Below are 23,839 nucleotides of genomic sequence, written 5' to 3'. Positions count from 1 at the left end.
ATGTGGGATCTTCCCAGACCAGGGCTTGAACCCATGCCCCCTGCATTGGCAGGCGGATTGTTAACCACTGTGCCACGAGGGAAGTCCCTATTTTACGTATAGTAGTGTGTATATGTCAATCCCAATCTCCCAGTTTATCCCTTCCCCTCCCCCGCCCGCCTGCCTCAATGTGTTATAATGACTGGTGTGCGTGCAGGTGATCACTTTGACAGAAGAGGTTGTCATTCATTTCTGTAACCCCAGCATAATACCCAGAATATAATGTGTTCAATAAATGAGTGAATGAATAAAAGGGAGAAAAAGTAGGAAAAGAAAGCTGAGGCTGGTTTCACCAATTCAAAAATAATAATTAAACACCTATAATATGTCAAGCATTGTTTTGTATCAGTGAACAAAACCTACAAAAATTTTTTGCACTGATGAAGTCTTACATCATTGTAAGAGGAGATAGAAAATGAACAAATGGATGAGTGGAAATTATAGTATTAAGATGGTGCTATAGAGACAAACAAATCAATGAAAGAGAATAAGGAATTCAGAGGAAACAGGTTTGCAGTTTGGAGTGGTATTGGGAAAGGCTTCACTGAGTAGATGATTAAAGTAGGTAAGAAAATGAGCCCTGCTCTTATCCGGGGTATAGCAGTGCAAAGGCCCTGAGGCAGGAGCATCCCTGACATGTCCAAGGAGCTGCAGGAAGCCAGTGTGGTCCGAGCAGAGTGACCAAGAGGGCTAAGCGGTAGGAGATGATGTCAGAGAAGTGACAGTGACATATGATTCGGTCCTATAGGGCCTTTCAGTTGGAATGAGAGAGAAAACCATTGGAGGATTTAGAGCAGAGATGTAACATAATCTTATCATTCTGGCTGCTAAATTGAAATCAGACTATAGAGAGGCCACAGGAAGAAGCAGGAAGTCAGTTGGGAAGCTCTTCCAATAATCTGGGTCATCCCAGAGGAGCAGCAGTGGGAGTAATGAGAAGTGTTCAGATTCTGGGTATACTTTGAAGGTACCAACACCAAGATTGTAGACGGCCCTTAAATGTCATGATAACATAATTTGTAGATGTGTGTCATAAAGTTGCTAAAATAGGCTATTAATAAGAAGTAATCAAGGGAGGAAAGGAGGAGGGCATGAGGTCATACCAGAAAATCCACAGTTTATAAGTTTGAAAAGGCACATTTATCTAATTTTATATTGGAAAAAACTGATTTTTTGGTACAGATTACAGAAAGTAAAGATCTGCAAAGTCTTCTTGACTGGTGGGGATGGAGAACCCTCAGAAGATTAAGGAAGATGGCATTGAGAGAGAGTCTAGCAATTATCCTTGTTCTTAGCTTTGTTCATGAGTAAGTTCACAGTCAGTAGAAGGTGTAATTTATACCTCTTTGGCTATTGCTTCAGGTAAGTATAACATATTTAAAGGAGAGTAGATTTTTATAGTAATGGGGTAAAAGAACAAGAAGCACCTGCCCTGTAAAATTATGTACCTGAGTGTTATTTATATTTTATATTAGTATCATCTATTAGAATAATAATGCATCTTAAGTGTGATCATATTCTGGGCTGTTACTGAATTTTTTCGGTTTCTGTATTGTGAAGCCTTGGAAGGCTTGTGGAGCATCAGAATGTAGAAGAAAAGGACGAAGATCATTTGAAATACCCTATCAGACAAACCTGAAGAATGACAGAGAATTCTTTTTATTTATTTATTTTTGGCTGCATTGGGTCTTCGTTGCTGTCCATGGGTCCTCTCTAGTTGTGGCGAGCAGGGGCTACTCTTTGTTGCGGTGCCTGGGCTTCTCATGCGGTGGCTTCTCTTGTTGCAGAGCACGGGCTCTAGGCACACAGGCTTCTGTAGTTGTGGTGCACGGGCTTAGCTGCTCCGTGGCACGTGGCATCTTCCCGGACCACAGCTTGAACTGATGTCCCCTGCATTGGCAGGTGGACTCTTAACCACTGTACCACCAGGGAAGCCTCGACAGGGAATTCGTTGTGAGAAAGAAGAAATGCCTGATAAGGAAGTATAGATATTCTGCGATTTCCCTGTTGGCAACATGGTTAAGAATCCGCCTGCCAATGCAGGGGACATGGGTTCGAGACCTGGTCCGGGAAGATCCCACATGCCGCGGAGCCTGTGTGCCACAACTACTGAGCCTGCGTGCCTAGAGCCCGTGCTCTGCAGCAAGAGAAGCCACGGCAATGAGAAGACCACGCACCACAACAAAGAGTAGCCCCCCGCTCACTGCAACTAGAGAAAGCCTGTGCAGAGCAACGAAGACCCAAGACAGCCAAAAAATAGTAATAAAATTAAAAAACAAAAAAAAGAATCACTTTGTTGTACACCTGAAACTAAGATAATATTGTAAATCAACTATACTTCAATTGAAAAAAAAAAATAAAACCTGTACATATTGTTAATGAGGAATGGGTAGTGTGATGGTTGATTTTATGTCAACTTGACTGTGTATATGGTCCCCAGGTTAAACATTATTTCTGGATGCGCCTGTAAAGTATTGTGGGTGAGATTAGCATTTGAAGTGGTAGACTCAATAAAATAGATTGCCCTCCTCAGGGTGGGTGGACATCATCCAGTCCACTGAGGGCTTAAATAGAACAAAAGGTGGACAAATGAGGAAGTCACCTCTTTTTTTCCCTGCATCACTGATGAGCTGGGACTTCTCATCTCATCTTCTCCTGTTCTTGGACTGAGATTTATACCATTGCCTCCTCTAGTTCTCAGGCCTTTGGACTGGGAGTGAATTACTCCACTGGCTTTCCTGGGTCTCCAGCTTGCAGACAGCAGATTGTGGGACTTAGCCTCCATGTTTGTGAGTCAATTTCTCATAGTTAATGTCTGCACACACAAACACACACACACACACACACACACACACACACACACTATCATTTCTGTTCCTCTCAAGAGTCCTGACTAATACAGGTAGGGAATGTATATGTGTGGCAAGGTAGAGCAGAGGACAAGCCCACAGGAACAGGATATGGGCAGATTTGGGTTATATGTTCTATTTAATCCATCCCATCGATTAGAGTTCTGCCTGACCCTGCAAACTGGGAATCAAAAAATTAGTAAAATTAGATTATCTAGAGCTGAAACAGGAGGGAAGGGGGCAGGGCACAACATTTGAAATAATGACATAGCCCGAGGACATGACATAAACTGATTAGAACCAAATGGGTCCAAGATGGCAGACAAGTCAACTTCCACTAGACCTTGAGCCTCAGTATACGCTCACTGTAACACATCAGCAAGCTAAATGACACACCCACAGGCACCATGACAGTTCCAAGACTGACCATAAGGATCAAAAAGTGGACAGTGGCCCAATTCCTGGAAATCCCCACCCCTTCCTGAAATAGCTGGAATACTCCTCCCACACATTAGCCTATGAAATTACCCACCCCTATAAAAACTGGCAACCCCTTAACCTGGTGCCTTTCTCACATTCTGAGGTGGCCCCCCACTCTGTCTGTGGAGTGTGTTTCTCTCTAAACAAATCCACTTCTTACCTATCACTTTGTCTCTCACTGAATTCTTTCTGCAATGAGACATCAAGAACCTGAGCTTTGGGCTTGCTTGGTGGCGCAGTGGTTAAGAATCCGCCTGCCAATGCCAGTGACATGGGTTCGAGCCCTGGTCTGGGAAGATTCCACATACTGTGGAGCAACTAAGCACATGTGCCACAACTACTGAGCCTGTGCTCTAGAGCCCGAGAGCCACAACTACTGAGCCTGTGTACTACAACTACTGAAACCCGCGAGCCTAGAGCCTGTGCTCCACAACAAAGAGAAGCCACCACAATGAGAAGCCTACGCACTGCAATGAAAAGTAGCCCCTGCTCTCCGTAACTAGAGAAAGCCTGCGTGTAGCAACAAAGACCCAACACAGCCAAAAAATAAATAAATGAAAAAATATATATAAATAAATAAATTTATTAAAAAAAGAAAAAGAACCTGAGCCTCATTAAGTCCTGAAACCAGGTGTGTGATCGCAGTTGGAAGACTGTGGGTTTTGGCCAGGTTCGAGCCCCGATCTGAGTTGAGGCTGGGTTCAAGTCCTGGCATGTGGGTTCAAGTCCCAATCTGAGGTGCACGGTTTCTCCACCACCTAGGAGAGTGTGTCTCACATAGTGGGCAGCTGTGATGGCTAATTTTAACCTGTCAACTTGACTGGGCTAAAGGATGCCCTGATAGCTGGTAAAACATTATTTTTAGATGTGTCTGTAAAGAGTGTCTACAGAAGAGGTTAGCATTTGAATTAGCACGCTGAGCAAAGAAGATTGCCCTCACCCATTGGGCATTATCCAATCTGCGGAGGGCTGGAATAGGACAAAAGAGAAGGAAGGCGAATTCAGTCTCTTTGCTGGAGCTGAGACATGTGAGCTTCTTCCTATAATAAATCTCCTCTTATATCTATCTTTATATATACATATATATACTATTGGTTCTGTTTCTCTGGAGAACTCTGACTAATACAGCAACTAAAAAAATATTTATTGAATGAACAAGAAAGACAAATGTTGCTTTCCCAAGCTATGGAGACCACCAGTTGATCAAAATTCCTATAAGGATTTCAATGGAAATGGTTTGGAGTGGGGAGGTCAATGCCAAATTAACAGACATTTAGCAAAATAAATCTTTTAAGGATTATATTGTTTCTTTCACCACTGCAGTGGGCAAAATCCTGAGATGGCCCTTATGATATCTGCTCCCTGGTGTCACTCCTGGGATTACATTATTGTATGTGGTATTGACGAAAAATTAACCAGTTGACCTAAGAAAGAAATGGAAAATTTTATTCCAGCCAAATCTGAGGGTTTTACCCTGGGAAGTGTGTCTCAGAAAACTCTGAGAACTGTTCAGCCCTTTAGAAGTCAAGGCACGATTACACACGTTTTCTGAGACAGAGGGCTGTACATTAAATGACGTTTTATTGACAGTTTACACAACCCAGATATGAGCGTCATCATGGCCCTTTACAAGATCACGAAGGAATGTTATCTTTTAAGGAGTTCTCTTACTGCTGCTAGGAGAATGTTGCTGTTTATGGTTGAGCAGGTATTTCTGCCGATGGGGAGATTTGGTCGAACGCATAATGCAGATACACAGTGCACGGTAGAAGGGACATAGGAGGCCAAAGGGCAGAGAAAATTTTTTATGTTTAAATTTTTTGGTCTCACCATAAAATGTGAATTTTATTTCACAGTGACATAAGGGATGTTGCAGATACAGTTAAGGTTACTAATCAGTCGACCTTGAGTTAGGGAGATTATCCAGTTGGGCCAAACCTAATTGCATGAGCCCTTTAAAAGCAAAGTTTTCTCCGTCCAGTGTCAGAAGAGGACATCAGAGCTTCAAAGCATGAGAGGGCTTCAGTGTCTGTTGCTGACTTGAAGATGGAGGAAGCCATATGAAAAGGACTTGAGGGACTTCCCCGGTGGTCCAGCGGTTAAGACTCCACACTTCCACTGCAGGGGACACGCGTTCCTTACCTGGTCGGGGAACTAAGATTGTGTATGCCGCGTGGCGCAGCCAAAAAAAAAAAAAAAAGAAAGAAAAAGACTTGAGAGTGACCTCTAAGAGTTGACAGGAATCCCTGGCCAATAGCCAGCAAGAAAACAGGGACCTCACTCCTACAATGGCAAAGGACTGGATTCTGCCAGCAACCTGAAAGAGCTTAGAATTAGATTCTTCCCAGAGCTTCCAGATGAGCACACAGCTTAGCTGACACCTTTATATCAGCCTTATGAGACCTGAGAAGAGAACTCCGTCATATCGTGCCAAACTTCTAAACTACAGAACAGAGAGTTAATAAATGCACGTTTTTAAGCCAGTAATAGTGTGGTAATTTGTTATCTAACAATAGAAAACAAATATAACCACTTAAACTTTGGCTTCCAAACTCTGCCAACCATATCTGAGCAGATATTAACCTCTTTATCAAGATCATTTATATGAAACACAATAAATTAAACATAAGCTTGGTAAATACCTGAATGATAATCACAACATTCTTCTTCTCCGTATGTTACTGAGCTCAGGTTCAGCTGCTCACCGCTCAAAAGCCAATAATTGCGGGACAAGTGTCGGTAGAAATGAAAGGTGCTTTATTCAGAAAAGCCGGCGGTCCGGGGTAGAAGGTGAACTCTTCTCCAGAGACCAACTCCGAAGATTCTGCGCAGCCATGACAATTTTTAAAGGGAAAGGGGTGTAACAATCTCAGTTAATCATTAAGGTAGGAGGTCAGATTCTTCATCATCTTTCCGTTGCATGCAGACCTGCTGACTTCTCCTGATCTCCCTTTGGACACTACCTTGCTCCTGTGGTCTGCCTGCAACTGGATTCTCTCTTGCCACTGTAGTCTGCTGGCACCCATGGGGTCTGCATGCAAACTTACCAAGGGGAAGCAAGGGATAGACAGCTTAATTGTTCTTAATTAACTACTTAATTCTTCATTCTTACTCCTTCTAATCCAGGAAAGGAATCAACAGGTTAGGCAAGCAATTGTGTACATTCAGTAAAGCAAAAATCAGGAGCTAGGTTAAATGTTACCTAGTTACCTAATCATTTTTATGATTAAGGTTTAAGGGGAACAGAAATAGACAAACAGGCAAGGGGCAAAAGAGCTGCTTACACATATGGGCAGAGCAAGCTACAATTATTCTAATGCCCACAACGATAGATTATTATGAGCAGTAGTGTTAATCTCATTCTTTTTTTTTTTTTTTTTTTTTTTTTGCGGTACGCGGGCCTCTCACCGTTGTAGCCTCTCCCGTTGCGGAGCACAGTCTCCAGACGCGCAGGCTCAGCGGCCATGGCTCACGGGCCCAGCCGCTCTGCGGCATGTGGGATCTTCCCGGAGCGGGGCACGAACCCGTGTCCCCTGTATCGGCAGGGGGGATCTCAACCACTGCGCCACCAGGGAAGCCCTAATCTCATTCTTTTATCAGTCACTGAGTCTCTGACTCTGTTGTCCTAATCATTAACTGCTTGGGCCTGTTCCTTTGTGACTCTGAGAGGCCTGGGAGACTTCAGCTTTTCTACAAAATAGAGGCAGGAGACATAGAGGGGTTTGTACTTGGGAGTGACCATGCAGTGTACTGCTCGGTTCCACTTAACTTTAGGTTCATTGGTTGGCACAGGGAAATATACTTGGCTAGAGCTGAAGTATGCAGCTGTCCAATTTTTGAACACCAAGCAGCGATCTTAGTGGTCATAAGGTAGTATATATGTATATATATAATAATATATATAATAATATTATATATATATATAATGAAACCGAGCAGGACCCTGTGAGGCCCTCCTGGGTACAAATCCTTTCCATGTCCTCCCCACCCCCTTTCTTGTTTGCTGAAAATAGGCTTCATTCAGCCTCCTTGACCTTCCCTGAGTTCCAAAGGGCAGATCCTAACATATGCTAATTGGGGAAGGGAGGGAATGCAGAAACAATGGAGGAGCACTCAAGAAACAATAGTGCAGCAATAAAGCAGGGTCCTGGTTCCTCCTCAAGGAATATATATAATAATACCTTTGAGTTTTTCTGCAGGAGCTAAGGCCCCACTCAGGTGGAGAATGGTAACTTCAGGCTGAGTACAAGATTCCTGGAACACCGCCCTGTTACTTCACCACCAACCAATCAGAAGAAAGTCTGCACACAGTGGTAGATAATGAAGACTCTGACCCCCTCCCCAAATGAATCTCCCTTTAAAAACTTTCATGGTCGAGCAGAATCTTCAGAGTTGGTTTTTGGACACAAGTCTACCTTCTCCCCAGGTCGTCAGGGAAAAAAGCAACTTTTCTTTTCTAACCAACATTTGCCTGTTTAGTATTGGCTTTTGAGTGGTGAGCAACCAGACGTGAGTTCAGTAACAATATAATTAACATGACCCTGAAAATTCAGGGAGGCAATCATTACTGTCATTGTCTTTTTGATATATTTTAAACATGTTTACACAGAATTCAACTGTGGACATAGTAAACTGGTACCAAAATGTATTTTAATTCTCTTAACTTTAAGAATCTCTCAAGGAGAACTTCCCTGGAGGTACAGTGGTTAAGAATCCACTTTCCAGTGCAGGAGACATGGGTTCGATCCCTGGTCAGGGAACTAAGGTCCCACAGACTGTGGGGCAACCAAGCCCATGCGCCACAACTAGAGAGAAGCCTGCTCGCAGCAACAAAGAGTCGGCATGTGATCCTACGTGCCTCAACTAAGACACAACGCAGCCGAAAATAATAAATAAATAAATTTTTTTTTTAAAAGAAGCTGTCAAGGAGAATTTTCCTGAAAATTGTTTTAAACTTAAGAAGTCTCACTTAGTCTACCTGCAGAAAGAATTAAAGCAATATATATTTTTTTATATCCTTGACATCGTAGTTTAAAATCCTATTTGGAAGTTTGTAAGTAACCCGTTTCTCACTGATGTTTAGCTTTTGCCAAATATCCCCAAGATGATTATTTTTAAAGATCTTACATTTAAATAAGTTAGATAACTTGCAGAAAACTACTTTATAGAATTCGCATTCACACAGTTTTACCTATGAAAATGAATTCTTGATATTAAAGAGATTTGTGTGTGTACTTCACTAACTTCTCTATTAATCTTTCTGTTTTTGAGCTAGTATCTTGCTATTTTATAGTATGTTTTTATATACTTTACAATAGATTTTAATATCTGATAAAGCAAGTCTTCCCTAGTTACTCTTGTTTTACCCAATGATCTCGGCTATATATGCATGTTTATACCACCTTTAGATGAAACTTAGAATGATTTTGCCAAGATCCAAAAATATAAGCCTACTTACTTCATCATGGACAATTTAGTCTTTCTAATAACTTACTAATATAAATAGTAATAATCATAATAATTATATCTAATGGTTATTGCATATGTACCAAGTGCCTGTCAATATTGTTAGTGCTACATGAATAAACTCAGATGATATAACTGTTTACCTGGAAAACTAAGAGAATCTACTGAAAATATATTAATAACAATAAACACACTTAAAAAGATAATTGTGCAAAATTAAATATCTTTCCTATGTAAAAATTATAACTAGTTAGACATATAATGAATGAAAAAAAACTAGTCATACTATCACTGGAACTTTACAACAAAAGCTCCACAAGTGAAATAAAAGAATATGCAAGGAAATGAAGACACATACCTTGGTCTTAGAACATTGTGAATATTGCAAAGATGTTTATATTTTTTAACATAATCTATTAATGCAGTGCATTCTTATCAGAATTTCTATAGCCTTTTTGGGGAGAAGAATGTGTCAAAATGATTCTAATGTTGTGAAGAACAGACATTCTAAAATTGCCTAAGAACCTTCTGAAATATATTAATTAGGAGATAAGCCCTACTAGATATTTAAAGTAATTATAAGGCTTCAGTACTTATGAAATTTTGGTACCAGTAGCTCACAAATGATAAATCAGAGGATCAGAATAGAAAATCCAGCAATAGACTCAAATATATATAAACATTTAGAATCTAACAAAAGTAGCATTTTATATCAGTGGGAAAGAATACATTATTTAACACCAGTATCAAACTATCGGTCATTTGGAAAAGTTATGCTTTTTTACCAAATGTCTCTTACACCAAGATAAGTTCTGTAAGTATCAAATATACAAATACAAAAAAGAAAGAAAGAAAGAAAATTAAAAAAGGAAAAACACACTGCAGAAAGACAGGTAAACATTTTTATAATCTAAGCATAAAGAAAAGCTTTTTAAAGCATGAAAACCCAGAAAACATAAAAATAAAAATACATAAATTTGACTATAAAAATACAAAATTTTTGAAAGGAAGAAAACTTTGTAAACAAACACATACAAATAGTCACAGGTGGTGAAAATATATATTGACTGTATGTAGCATGAGCCCATCTGGATAAAATTCAGTACGTATATTTGTATTGTGTGTCTGGAGAGATATCTAGAAGAAAGCTGCTGTGAAACATTTATGAAACATAAGTTCATTGTCTCTGTGGATTTATTATCATGAGCACAAATCTTTATTACAAATGTAAAATTCTTATTAAAATTATTGCGTGATAAATTTAATATTTCAAATCAGTAGGGAAAAGATGAATCATTTAATAAGTAGAATTGGACAAATGGCTAATCATTTGGAAAAAATAAACATATATCCTAATTTCACACCTTCGTGTTTTTCAAATAGATGAGTTATCTTTTTCATTCAAAAAATATTTATTGAATATTAAAAACAATGTGCCAGATGCTAAACATAATGAATGTGATATCTGTCTTCCTGGAGCCACAGTGTATAGAAATTTTTACAGAAATATGGTTTTCTGGTTTTTTTGTTTTATTTTTTAAATTTTATTTTATTTATTTTTTTATACAGCAGGTTCTCATTAGTTATCCATTTTATACATACTGGTGTATAGACGTCAATCCCAATATCCCAATTCATCCCACCACCACCACCACCCCCCGCTACTGTCACCCCAGAAATACGGTTTTAAATGAGAACAATAGATGAACTATTTTTGATGTAAAAAAGAAACCATAAAATATCTTTATAATCTTGGGGGTGGCAAAGGCCTTTCTAAAATGACCAAAGGAAAGACCAATAAAGGAAAAGAACGATGAATTTAATTTATATAAAATATTTTCAACATCTCTCTATACAATAACTCTACAGGCACCATAAATGAGGCAACAGCAAGCTAGAAAAAGTATTTGCTATACATACAATAGACCAATATGATAATCACTATAAAAAGACTCACACTCTTAGAAAAAATGGACAAAGGACATGAATAGGCAAAGACAAAATATAAGTGACAAATCAGCACATGAAATAAATGTACAATTTCACTACTAATAAAAAAAGTTAAGGGACTTCCCTGGCGGTCCAGTGGTAAAGAATCTGCTTTCCAATGCAGGGGACAAGGGTTCGATCCCTGGTCGGGAACTAAGATCTCACATGCCTTGGGACAACTAAGCCGCGCCAAAACTTGATTCCAGCTACTATATTATTTTAGACAACATCAGCATCGCAACATCTGTATATCCACAATTTCTGCTTTAAGAGAAATTGTTGCATACAGTTAGTTGCGCGCCTCAGTGAGAGAGCCCGGCTGCTGCAAACTACAGAGCCCACACACTGTGGAGCCTGTGCGCCACAACTACAGAGAGAAAACCTGCACGCCACCACTAGAGAGAAGCCCACGCACCACAACGAAGACTCGACGCAGCCAAAAAAATAAATATTTTAAAAATTTAAATAGGATATTGCCCTTTGCTTATTATATGGAAAAACAGCCAAAAGAATGATAGTTCCCAGAATAGGGGAGGGTTTAGGAAAGCTCTTTTACGTACTGTTAGTAGACATGTAAATTGGTAAGACAGCTCTAGAGAAAAATTTAATTTCTAACCATTAAAATTTTCATATCCTTTGACTCAGCACATAGTTGAGTGTATGCAACAATTTCTCTTAAAGCAGAAATCGTGGATATACAGATACTGCAATGCTGACGTTGTCTATAATAATATAGTTGGAATCAAGCTAAAAGTTTAATAATGTGGGGTTGATGGAGTAAATTATGATACAGCCACACCACGGAATAGTGTTTTGTTATTATGATGGTGTAGAAGAGTTTTTATTGTCATTAAGATGACATAGAAAAATATTGATGATGTGTGATAGAAACACAGAAGAGGAGGGGACTGGGTAGAAAACAAAGTTAATGTACTGGAAAATGCTGACAACTGTTCCCTTTGGCACAATTTCCTTTGGCGTAAAGTAACTCAGTTTGGTGCAACGGGAGGCTAAGTTTCTAGTTCAAAAAGAACGGTAAGAGGGAGGAGAGAAATGAAAGAACTGCTGCCCTCCCTAAGCTGGTCAGGTGACTTTCTTGCTGATTCCAATGGTGAAATGCATTCTATATTTCTTATACAGCATTATCAAAGCCTGAGCTCTGGTGCTCTCAACTCCCTGGAGACTGTATTCCACAAGGCATACAGTTGGTCATTGCCTACCATCCTTCTTGATTCTTAAGTACTCTGTGTGCAAAGCAGGGGTTTTATGTTAAGCCTTACCTGGAGCTACTTTCTCAAAAAGATAGTAAACATGTTAGGAAAAATAATGGACCTTTGCATCTAATAGATCAAGATTTCAATCTCAGCTCTGCCACTTATTTTGTGACTGTGTTACTTAGACTTTCTGCTTCCTTGCTTGTAACTGGGAGACTATAACTACCTATATCAGAGAATGGCTCTGAATATTCATTGATATAACCCATGCAGTGTCTGGAGTCTGTAATTTTTGGCTTATTAACACTGCTCTCCAAGACAAAAAACAAAACAAAAAAAAAAACAGAAGAAGAAAGAACCCATATTGCCCTCCTCAAAGAAACTGTAAGACCAAATCCAACTTGTTTTTATTAACCTTTATTCAAAGAGTAAGCCTTTTCACACAGAACAATTTGTGAGAGCTGTCAAGGTACTCTTCAGCATAGCCTGTAATGCCAGCCTCACCATCCACACCAACATGTTTTGCACTTCCTTGCCCTGGACCTTGTCGGCCACCCTCTTCCATCACGCCCTCTGGAACTTTTGCTGTATGACTAATACTACCTTGTATCCTCCATGGGTACAATGGAAACATGGATCTCCCATAAAGACTCTGCTTCCCTTGTCAAGCTCTCAAATGGATGTTTTTGTTTTGTTTTGTTTTGAATAATTTCATCCCTTTTATACCTCTGGCCCAGAGGAGTCATGTTTTTCCTGGTTTCTGCTGCCACTTCTAGACCATTATTTCTCCACCTTCTTGTAAAAAGCAAGCAAGCCAACAAAATTTGCTCTCAATGCTTGAGGCTTAGGTAAGTTGACAGTATTGTTATCTACTAATCTCCCACTTATTCCCACTGAATTATTGACGATAACAGTGGCTATTGTGTATTCTAAATCGTGTCGTAATTCTGGATGACTTCATAACAACATAAATTGCCATCCAACACTCTGACTTACGAATTTTTTTTTTTTAACCTCTTTTCATCACCAGCTCTACTCCTCAACCCCTCCACTGGTACATATGACCATGGTTACAAATCTTGGATTTTGTCATCACCCATAACTGCTCTAATTCTAAAACTGCTATTCAAGCACATCACTCTCTGACCACAATCTCCAATCTCCGCCCCTACCTTGCTTATCCAACTATATCCGTTATGATTATTCTTCGGACTTAACAGATCATCCAGACCTTTGATCCCTCTTCTCTACCCCAACCCATCATTTCTCTCTTTTCATCTTTCCCTCTGTGTCCAACCTAACGTGCTTTAGAATCACACTGTTCATATCCCAAACTTCCTCGTATTTTTGTCTTTTCCTTTTACCCTTTCATGAAAATCTCATTCCTGCATGAAATCAACATTTTCCTTATTACCTGCATGCCAGCAGTCTAATTGTTCTGGGCTGAATGTTGTGTTCACCCCAAATTCATACATTGAGGCACTATCCCCCGCCCCACCCAGTGTGATGGTATTTGGAGATGGAGCCTTTGGGAGGTGATTAGGGTTAGATGAGGTCAGGAGGATGGGTCCTAATAATGGATTAGTGCCCTTCTAAGAAGAGACACCAGAGAGCTTTCTCTCTCTCTCTCTCTCCCCTGCTACCCCACCTTCTGCACACAAAGAGGTCTTGTGAGCACACAGGGAGATGGCGCCACCTACAAGCCAGAAAGAGAGTTTTCACCAGGAACCAAATTGGCACCTTGATCTTGGACTTACCAGCCTCCAGAACTTTGAGAAAATAGATCTATATTATTTAAGCCACCACACTATGGTGTTTGTTACGGCAGCCTGAGATGACTAATACGCTAATAGTATCAAGGAAAGTCACACAATAGGATGGATATGTCCATTGTAAATTCATCATCGCCAGTCTTAAATAGGTCCTCAAACACTGACCAGGAGTCCTAAATTTCATTAGTCAACTCATTCTACTATTCACTGTAAGATGGACTGTTTGAATCTTTCAGCGGGTGACTTTGTCTTTTAATTTGCAGATAAAGCAGAAGTTACCAGATGGGAACTTCCTCAACCTCTTTTTTTTTTCTTTTGCGGTACACGGGCCTCTCACTGTTGTGGCCCCTCCTGCTGTGGAGCACAGGCTTCGGACACGCAGGCTCAGCGGCCATGGCTCACGGGCCCAGCCGCTCCGCGGAATGTGGGATCTTTCCGGACCGGGGCACGAAGCCATGTCCCCTGCGTCGGCAGGCGGACTCTCAACCACTGCACCACCAGGCAAGCCCTTCCTCAACTTCTAATAATAAATGCTTAAAACTACTTATGTTTGCACCTGTGCTCCCACCCTTCTCTATGGTTACAAGTGAGAATTAGTACCTTTAACCGAAGCTCAATCCATGCACCTGTGCCTTGGATCCCAGTGCTCTTCCACATTCTCACTTCTGATCATTTTTTCTCTCTCTTGCATTTCTAACATATCCCTCCCAGTGGATTCATTCCATCAGCTTTAAAATGTGCTGAAGTCATTTCCATGAAAAGTAACAACACAACGATAGGGATAAAATACCAATATCCCAAGTGAGCTGTGTGATTCCCACTTCCCACTCCTTTAGTCTCTCCTATTTGGCTTCCACCTTCATCATTCTACTGAAACTGTGCTTAAGGATCTGCAGGAACATTGTGTATAAAAGGAAGCTAGCTATTTGTCCATGATGAGAATGTCAAATATGTTTTCTCGGTCTGTCATTTTTCCTTTGTGTTTATGGTGAAACTTGCTTCATGGATTAAAAAAAATGTCTCTTCAATTTTATCAATCTTTTCTGCTGGGTTTGGGCATACACAGGAAGTCCACTTCTTTGAGGGACTTCCCTGGTGGTCCAGTGGGTAAGATTTCACACTCCTAGTTCAGGGGGCCCAGGTTCAATCCCTGGTCAGGGAACTAGAGCCCTCATGCATGCCACAACTAAGAAGCTCGCATGCTGCAACTATGAGCCTGCATGCCACAGTTAAAGATCCCGCGTGCTGCAATGAAGATCCTGTGTGCCTCAACTAAGACGCTGTGCAACCAAAATAAATAAATAAATACATAAATTAATTTTTTTAAAAAAAGAAAGTCCACTTCTTTGAGATTATAAATGATGTTTTGGTAATCTCTCTGGCTTGTAGTATTGTAGATTTGAAGATATTTTATATGTCACAGTTGTAATTTTGTCTTTTTTAAAAAAAATTTTTGTCTTTTTTGATGGGGAGAACAGGTGATTGGGAAAATGGCGAATGAGTATGATCTGCCCATTCAGTTCTACAGAATTCTTGTAGGTTAAATTCGGCATCTACTGTTTTCATTATTATTATTGTGTATTTTTACCTCTCTGAATAACCTTTGTGCAAATTCTTGGATAAATAAAGAATTGCAATAGGTGCCCAAAAAAGTTCAAAAAGTAATGTGAAGGCTCATGTGGCTGTATAGTAGTATTTTACTCTGCACTGCATATAATTGTTTAGTTATCACCAGATTAGTAATCTGGAGAAAGAATGAGACCCAGGACCTATAGCTCAAGATAATTAAGAAAAAAGCTTTATCACATAAGGCCCCCATGTGGCAGTTTAATGGCACACTGTACATAGAAAAGATGGTTTAAGGCAAAATCTTGTTCAGCAAGTGCCAATGTCAACTGAATCCCCCTAAAAGTAGCATTTGAAAAAATAACATTATCACCTAATCATCTAAGATGGAGTTTTACCAAGTCTTCCATCATAAATATAAATTCATAGTACAAAAAACATGAAAATGTACTTGAAAGGCTAGAAAGCCAATTTTGAGAATAATGACACCTCACTTTTCTCTATTTGACATGACTACTCATTTTTGTCTCCCTGATAAGTGTTTCAGACATATGTGTTCTCTCACTCCTGCAGGACAAACCAGCATGGAATTTTCTTGATAACTGATGGCTTTCCACTCTCTTTTCTATGCAGTTTTCTTTTTTTTTTTTTAACATCTTTATTGGGGTATAATTGCTTTACAATGGTGTGTTAGTTTCTGCTTTATAACAAAGGGAATCAGTTATACATATACATATGTTCCCATATCTCTTCCCTCTTGCGTCTTCCTCCCTCCCACCCTCCCTATCCCACCCCTCCAGGCGGTCACAAAGCACCGAGCTGATCTCCCTGTGCTATGCGGCTGCTTCCCACTAGCTATCTATTTTACGTTTGGTAGTGTATATACGTCCATGCCACTTTCTCGCTTTGTCACAGCTTACCCTTCCCCCTCCCCATATCTTCAAATCCGTTCTCTAGTAGGTCTGTGTCTTTATTCCTGTCTTACCCCTAGGTTCTTCATGACAGTTTTTTTTCTTAAATTCCATATATATGTGTTAGCATACGGTATTTGTCTTTCTCTTTCTGACTTACTTCACTCTGTATGACAGACTCTATGTCTATCCACATTACAAATAGCTCAATTTCATTTCTTTTTATGGCTGAGTAATATTCCATTGTATATATGTGCCACATCTTCTTTATCCATTCATCCGATGATGGACACTTAGGTTGTTTCCATCTCCGGGCTATTGTAAAGAGAGCTGCAGTGAACATTTTGGTACATGACTCTTTTTGAATTATGGTTTTCTCAGGGTATATGCCCAGTAGTGGGATTGCTGGGTCATATGGTAGTTCTATTTGTAGTTTTTTAAGGAACCTCCATACTGTTCTCCATAGTGGCTGTACCAATTCACATTCCCACCAGCAGCGCAAGAGTGTTCCCTTTTCTCCACACCCTCTCCAGCATTTATTGTTTCTAGATTTTTTTGATGATGGCCATTCTGACTGGTATGAGATGATATCTCATTGTGGTTTTGATTTGCATCTCTCTAATGATTAATGATGTTGAGCATTCTTCCATGTGTTTGTTGGCAATCTGTATATCTTCTTTGGAGAAATGTCTATTTAGGTCTTCTGCCCATTTTTGGATTGGGTTGTTTGTTTTTTTGTTATTGAGCTGCATGAGCTGCTTGTATATTTTGGAAATTAATCCTCTGTCATCTATGCAGTTTTCATCTGTGTTTAAACAACAGTTTCAATTTGAGTAGGGTAAACCTCCTTACAAGCCTCTATGTCACCACAGAGCCAACAAGAAATGTTTGGCAACAAGTGCACTGACCTGGAAAAACCTCCTACTTTTATTTATGTGAAAGATAATGTTTAAAGTCTGTCTGAATTGTTTCTTATAATTTTAATATCTGAATATTTATCGTAGTAAATTAGTTAAGAGAGTTTTTTTTTCTACATGTATTTTCATTCTCTATGATTAGGATGAGTGGATGAAAGTGCTCAGTCTTTGCCCTAATGATTTAAAATTTTTTACAACCTTGGAAATTAGTAACCTACAGCTTTAATATACATAACTCTGTTTTAAAAGCATTCCACATAGAGTAACAGTAACCTCCTGTAGTACTTTGTATAATATATAAGAAGTACAGAGGTATCTACACTATATCTATATATCTATTCTATAATATTCTTTGACAGGAATGTCAAAACCAGAGCTGGAAGTTTAATGGATTTTAGAACCACCCAAACTGTAAAATTAGAGTAAAATAATTCCAAATGTGACTTCCAGTTAAATTTAATGAACATTTGCGAACCTGTTCTATGCACAGCACCGTGCTAGGCTCCACAGGGATAGCTGTCAATAAGGATTTCACTCTAAAATCTGCACATATTCATTTGCAGCAACATGGATGGATCTAGAGATTGTCATACTGAGTAAAGTAAGTCAGACAGAGAAAGAGAAATATATGATATCCCTTATATGCAGAGCCTAAAAAGAAATGATACAAATGAAGTCATTCACAAGACAGAAACAGACTCACAGACTTAGAGATCAAACTTACGGTTACCAGAGGGGAAGGGGGGGGGAAGGGATAGTTAGGGAGTTTGGGTTAGACATGTACACACTGCTAAATTTAAGATGGATAACCAACAAGGACCTACTGTAGAGCACAGGGAACTCTGCTCAATGTTATGTGGCAGCCTGGATGGGAGGGGAGTTTCGGGGAGAATGGATACATGTATATGTATGGCTGAGTGGCTTTGCTGTGCACAGGAAACTATCACAACTCTATAATGGGCTATACCCAAATATAAAATATAAAGTTAAAAAAAAATCTGGGCATATTGATGCAAAGAGAGGTGAACGGCCGACCTAGATGAGCACCAGAGAACTCGGGCCGAAGCCAGGACCTCCCTGCTGGTAAGGCCGGAGGGGTGGAGAGGCTCTGGAAAGTGGGCGCTAGGTTCCAAACACTGCCCGGAGGCTCACCGCCCCCCCCCCACTAATTCCGGGGGCACTGCCCAGGACGGGAGAAGGGTGAAAGGAGCAGAGTGTACACTCGCACCGCTCTCGTTCTTCTGTGGGTGGTCAGTCGGGGCTGCAGGCCTTGCTGGGGGCTAGGGTAGGAGCGAAGTGGCGGCAAAAATCCCACGACCAGACGCCGCAAGAGGGATGTTCTGCGGGCAGTTTCCCTCTTTGGGCTATCTGTAGCTGTCTACTAGGCCAGGGGAGGGCGGTAGGACAAAAGAAAATCCTCTCCCTTCCTGGGAGTCAGCCCTGGGTCTGGTGCGGGAGCCGGCGCTGCTGCTGGCTTGGCGTTGTAGCTACGGATGCCACTAGGCCGGGGAGTCGGATTCTGGGAACGGGATCAGCCGTTAGAGCTAGCGATCCCAGCCGTTAGCTGGGCTCCTGGCAAGGGTCGTCAACACGCCCGGAGCAATCCCGAGTCCCGCATCCCACAATCCCCAGGCCAGCTGCGGCGCTGCTCCCCTGAGTGCGGACTGCCTGCGGCTCACCGGCTGAGAGCGCGGGCCGGGAGTCTTGACAGCTGCCCACGCGCCTGGGCGGGGCTCTAGCAGATTGCTTTAAAGATCTGCGCGGCCAGCCCCGCCCCTCGCGCGCTGCGATTGGCTCCAGCTGGGGCGGCGTTGGCCCGATAGAGGCAGGGAGGGCGGGGCTGCGCGCGTGAGGCCCGTGGCTCTCTGCGGTGCCCGCAGCTGGGGAGCCAGTGGCGGCCGAGCGCGGGTGGTTGGGCCTGCGGGGCCTGCGGGCACGCGCCTGCGCGGCCGCCGAGGTCCCTGGGGGAAGTAGGGGAGCTGCTGACGCCGGCCTGCACGCGCCTCCCGGCGGCTGGCGGCGCGCGCAAGGGCGGGGGTGGTGCGTGCGTGTGTGTGGTGTGTGTGTGTGTGTGTGTGTGTGGAGCTCTGGCGCGGAGCGCCAGCCACTAGTCCCCGGGTGCGAATCCCCCACCGTCCTCCACACCCTCCCTCCGTCCCCCCCTCCTTCCCTTCCACCCTCCCGCGGCCCCACGGCCGCAAGCAGAGCGAGAGCTCGGGGAAGCAGGTGTGGGCAGCGGGCGGGGTCGCACGAGACAAAAGGGGCGCGGGGGTCAGCCCGCCATGGCCTCCCGGAGCCTGGGGGGCCTGGGCGGGAACCGCGGCGGGGGCGGCGGCGGCGGCAGGAAGAGCCTGAGCGCCCGCAACGCCGCGGTGGAGAGGAGGAACCTGATCACGGTGTGCAGGTACGGAGCGGCGCGCCGCTTGGGAGAGAAGAGGGGGGCCGCCGGCGCCACGGGCTCAGGGTTGGGGCGAGCGCGAGTCCCTGGGGGTCCCGGAGATAACGGGCTGTAGCCCCGGCCGCTACCGCGCCGGGTGTGTCCGCAGCGCAGAGCGTCCAGAGGGGGGCCGGTCTGGGTACCGCCAAGGCCCCGGACTTTCCATCAATTTCAGAGCTGGGAGCAGCTGAGGGTAGGGCTTGGGGCGGGGCTGGGGGAGGATTTGTTTCGAATGTGCAATCTAGTGCCTGAGTAAAAGAGGAGGGCAGGGAAAAAGAGCTCTTTCATTTAGTGCGCGTTAAGCTGTTGGGCAGCTTTTAGTAAAGTAATCTTTACTGTGATTGTTTACTGTATTGCCTCAGAATCGGAGTGCGTTTTGTTTGTGTTTTGGCTTGTTTACATATATATTGTCCTTTCGTGCCACAAATATTAAGTGCCTACTACATGCTAGCTAAGTGTGTGTGTGTGTGTGTGTGTGTATCTCCGTCCGTGTCCTCTCCACTCTAAATTGCAGTGTTAGTGCTGTTTCTGCAGTTGAAAGCAAGAGTGGGACTGTCGAGGATACCTAGTCAGTGATTTATTTCAAGATCTGCCTTTCTTTAGTTGTTTTCTAACTGTAATTGTAGTATTCCCTTACTTTAGAAAATGTAGAAACATAAGAGGCGTAATGACTTTCAGCCAGCCCAGTATTAAGAAATAACTAACTTTTAACATGCTGACATTTTCTTTAAGTCTTGTTTCTGGGTATTAAAAAAAATTGAAGTCCTAAGCATTCATTCCTTAGGAACTTCTTTAAACCATTAAGTTGCTGTAAAATTACGTTGTTCCATCAAATCCCTCTTCATCAGCTGTTGAAAATCCTGTAAGAATGAGAGAATGATGAGACCTTTTCCTCCTTTGCAATTTATATCTGTATTTTTTTCTTTTCCTTGTGTAAATAATGTCTAGCATTTTAAGCAGAATATAGGTATTTATACGAGGACTATATTCAATAACTTTCAAATATATATTCAAACTTTCAAAATAACAAGTGATTTTTTTGTTTTTTTTACCTTAGACTATAACAGCTGTTTGCCCATCTAGCAGGAAGACCTGCCTTACTGACTTATATGGCACTTGGAGTTATAAACAGTAAAATATTAATATGGAATCTGTTGAATTTACCATTTGTGCTGTCTAGCATGCAACCTTTGGAGGAAGATAGGTTGTATGAATTTTTTTTTACATCTAAGCAAATTTCTAAAAATTAGGTAAATAGAACAGTAAGCAAGGCTGATTTTCTTACCTTTACATGTATTAAAAAGAATTATTTTTTAAAAAGAGGACGTTTTCAAGCAGACCCCAACATATACACTGATTCTTGGGGTGATGTATTTCATAAAGGCTCCATAAGTGTTAAGCTTCACAGGGCAGCGACCATGTCTGCTTTTTGCTCAGTTTTCTTTTTTCTTTCATTCTTCCTACCATAGCATCTGACACTCAGTAAATATTTATTGTATGAGTAAATCCAGTGGAGGGTAACAGTTTTTGTTTTGGGGAGTTTTGTTTTGTAGTAGTGGCAGCTGAAGTGATTTTGAGTGTTTGCAGCATGGTGTTAATTAACCAAATGTTTCAACCTAAAACTTTAAACACCTGGGCTGACATATATTGCTCTGAATCAGTGTGGCCATCTTTGGAATGGTGGATGTTGAAGATTTGGGGTAAAACACAGTACATGGGAAGAGGTTTTATGCTCCACTCATTTTTTAAGACAGAATAAAAACAGATGAGAAAAAAAAATCAGTGGAGGGTACTATTCCCTTTGCATCTCCATTTTTGTCACGGCATCAGAGGCAGTTCAGGAGAAGAAAGGGACTTGTACCTCAACCTTATTTAAGACACATGTTAAGTTATGTTTTAAGAAATTTCAGTCACATCACACTGATTTGTGTGGACTGTTGTTTGGGCTAGCTGTATTTTTGTTACGTTTATTTGCCTAATTCTTGTTCTCTACTCTGAAGTGAGTATAAGTGCTGACTTTAGTTACAGTTTACATGTAAATTTAGTATTGTAGCTAAAATAAATTTCAATTTCTGGCTTAGATTTCAACTTGTGTATTTATTTATGTGGATAATACTACAAACACTGTTCTTCACGTCCAGATAGTTGATGGTGCATATAAATTATTATCCTTGTGTAGTAATGGGATGTATTTGATAGGCTTTGTCTAAAAGCCTTCTATTTTTTGGAAAAAAGTCACTGTAGGCCATTTGGATGTTTTAAGTATCCCCACCTAAATTCAGCAAAATGAGCAAATCAGTATTTATGCATTTCTGTCAGTTTTCACTTTCAGAGTTAACCAAACCCTGGGTATCTCACCCATGTCCCTTAATGAATTTATTTAAAAATTTTTATGTAGCAGATCAGACGTGATTTGGTATTTAAGTTGGGAAGAAGCTGGTTTAGTGGACATATAATTGAGTTCTAAGTTTACTTTGTCATTAATTGTGTGTCCTTTAATAAGCCCATTTTCTAGTTTTCCCATCTGTAAAATGAACTTGGACTAGATCATTGGTAATCTTCAATGATAGCCCTGAAACTAATAATAGTCTTCAAGCAGAATGAGTTTATATTTGGTTTTGAATTTCTCCAAACATGATCAGGGTAATGGTAGACATATGTTTAATGGTAGCTGGACGAGGCATGTGCATTTTTTTCTGTAAACAAAAACATTTTGAATTGTGCCTTCCGTATTGTGACTCTCTGCTGATATTCTGGAAAAATGGAACAGTATAGAAAGCCAAACCAAACCAAAACAAACTCCCCCCACCCCCTGACTATCATTCTATCATATGTATTAATACTTATACAGTAATGATTTTCATTACCCCTTAAACAGTTTAGGCATACTGTACTCTCAGTTTAGGTTTACAACCTTATTATGTAACTACACAATTTTTTCAGTTTAAAAACGCCTTATATAAGAACAATATTATTACAGTTTAAACTTTGGAAGTGAGTTATTTTGTTAGGTGGGATAGTCAGGAATTGAATTTTGGTTCATTGTGATTGTGTATGTAATTATTTCATCAGTTGTATTTTTTCATGAACATTTATATATTATAGACTAAGAACACATAGTACTTCTCTCAGCAAATAAGTACTCCTTTATCATATTTTTCACAGATTGTGGTGGAGAGAAAGTAGGTCATCTGAGATCTCTAAATGTTCCACACTCAACTCCAAAATATTCATAGACTGACTTTAGTTCTGTGTACCAACTAGTATTTTCCCTGCATATTCTCTACCATTTAGAAAAATTAAATTGTTAAAGTCCTTCAGGATGTTTTTTAACCTTCATTTTTCATCCATAGAAAATCAGGTACTACTCATTTTTTTCTATCATTTTTAAGCTTCATAGGTTATTGAAAAACATACATATTCCTTTGATTTTAGTTCTGGTGACAAGGAGAATTAAAATATAAATTCTCTTTCTGTGGGTTAACATCAGTTTATGAAAAATAAATTATTAAGATAAACATTTAAATATACATGGATAAATATTTTAAAATAACATTTGTTAAATGTTCAAACCAGTTCTTTAAGAGAAACTCCCCAGACAAAGTCATAAGTTTCCCGTCTTGTGCATGGAAAGGATTAATGAGAGATTGAAAGAGGTAGTATGATGAGCTAAGCACAGTGGAGACCAGTGATGATTTTCAAAATTAAAGTACTTTTAATAACATGTACATAGTTCTTAGTTTTCTATAGGTCAAGATATTATTTCATAACATGAATGTTAATTTAAATAACAGTAGCACCTCATTTTCTCAGTGTTTTTGGGAAATGAGATGCTCATATTTTTCATGTAACTGATGTTTGAGTTAAAATTCTCCTATCAACTGCAGTGCTTTACTCAGCATTTATTGTGGGGTGCAATCTTCCGTATAACTGAAGCTTATAAATTAAGTGTTCCGATTTAAACTACAATAAAGAATATTTTAAACATTTTGGATGAACTCCTTTTAAAAAAGGATTATGCAGGGACTTCCCTGGTGGCACAGTGGATGAGGCTCCGCGCTCCCAGTGCAGGGGGCCTGGGTTTGATCCCTGGTCAGGGAACTAGATCCCACATGCATGTCACAACTGAGAGTTTGCATGCCACAACTAAGGAGCCAGCGAACTGGACCGAAGGAGCCAGCCTACCGCAACTAAGACCT

The 23,839-nt window shown here is 40.8% G+C and overlaps 1 protein-coding gene across 8 annotated transcripts in view; it reads left to right on the top strand.

Moving 5' to 3' along the window:
• Positions 1-19,076: 19,076 nt before the first annotated feature.
• Positions 19,077-23,839, top strand: part of RUNDC3B (RUN domain containing 3B) — a 147,844-nt gene continuing 143,081 nt past the window's right edge. For 3 of the 8 annotated variants that reach the window (XM_049714906.1, XM_049714904.1, XM_049714903.1), the window contains exon 1: positions 19,078-19,607. In XM_049714906.1, coding sequence (XP_049570863.1) covers positions 19,486-19,607 — 122 coding nt within the window. In that variant the 5' untranslated portion in view covers positions 19,078-19,485. Of the gene's footprint in view, positions 19,608-23,839 lie in introns of all 8 variants that reach the window. The other 5 variants (XM_004263428.2, XM_004263426.3, XM_004263429.4 and 2 more) reach the window with 3 other exon arrangements.

The sequence above is a fragment of the Orcinus orca genome, chromosome 9 (assembly GCF_937001465.1).
Source record: "Orcinus orca chromosome 9, mOrcOrc1.1, whole genome shotgun sequence".
Taxonomy (NCBI): Eukaryota; Metazoa; Chordata; class Mammalia; order Artiodactyla; family Delphinidae; genus Orcinus; species Orcinus orca.
This window is presented reverse-complemented; position numbering and strand designations above follow the sequence as displayed.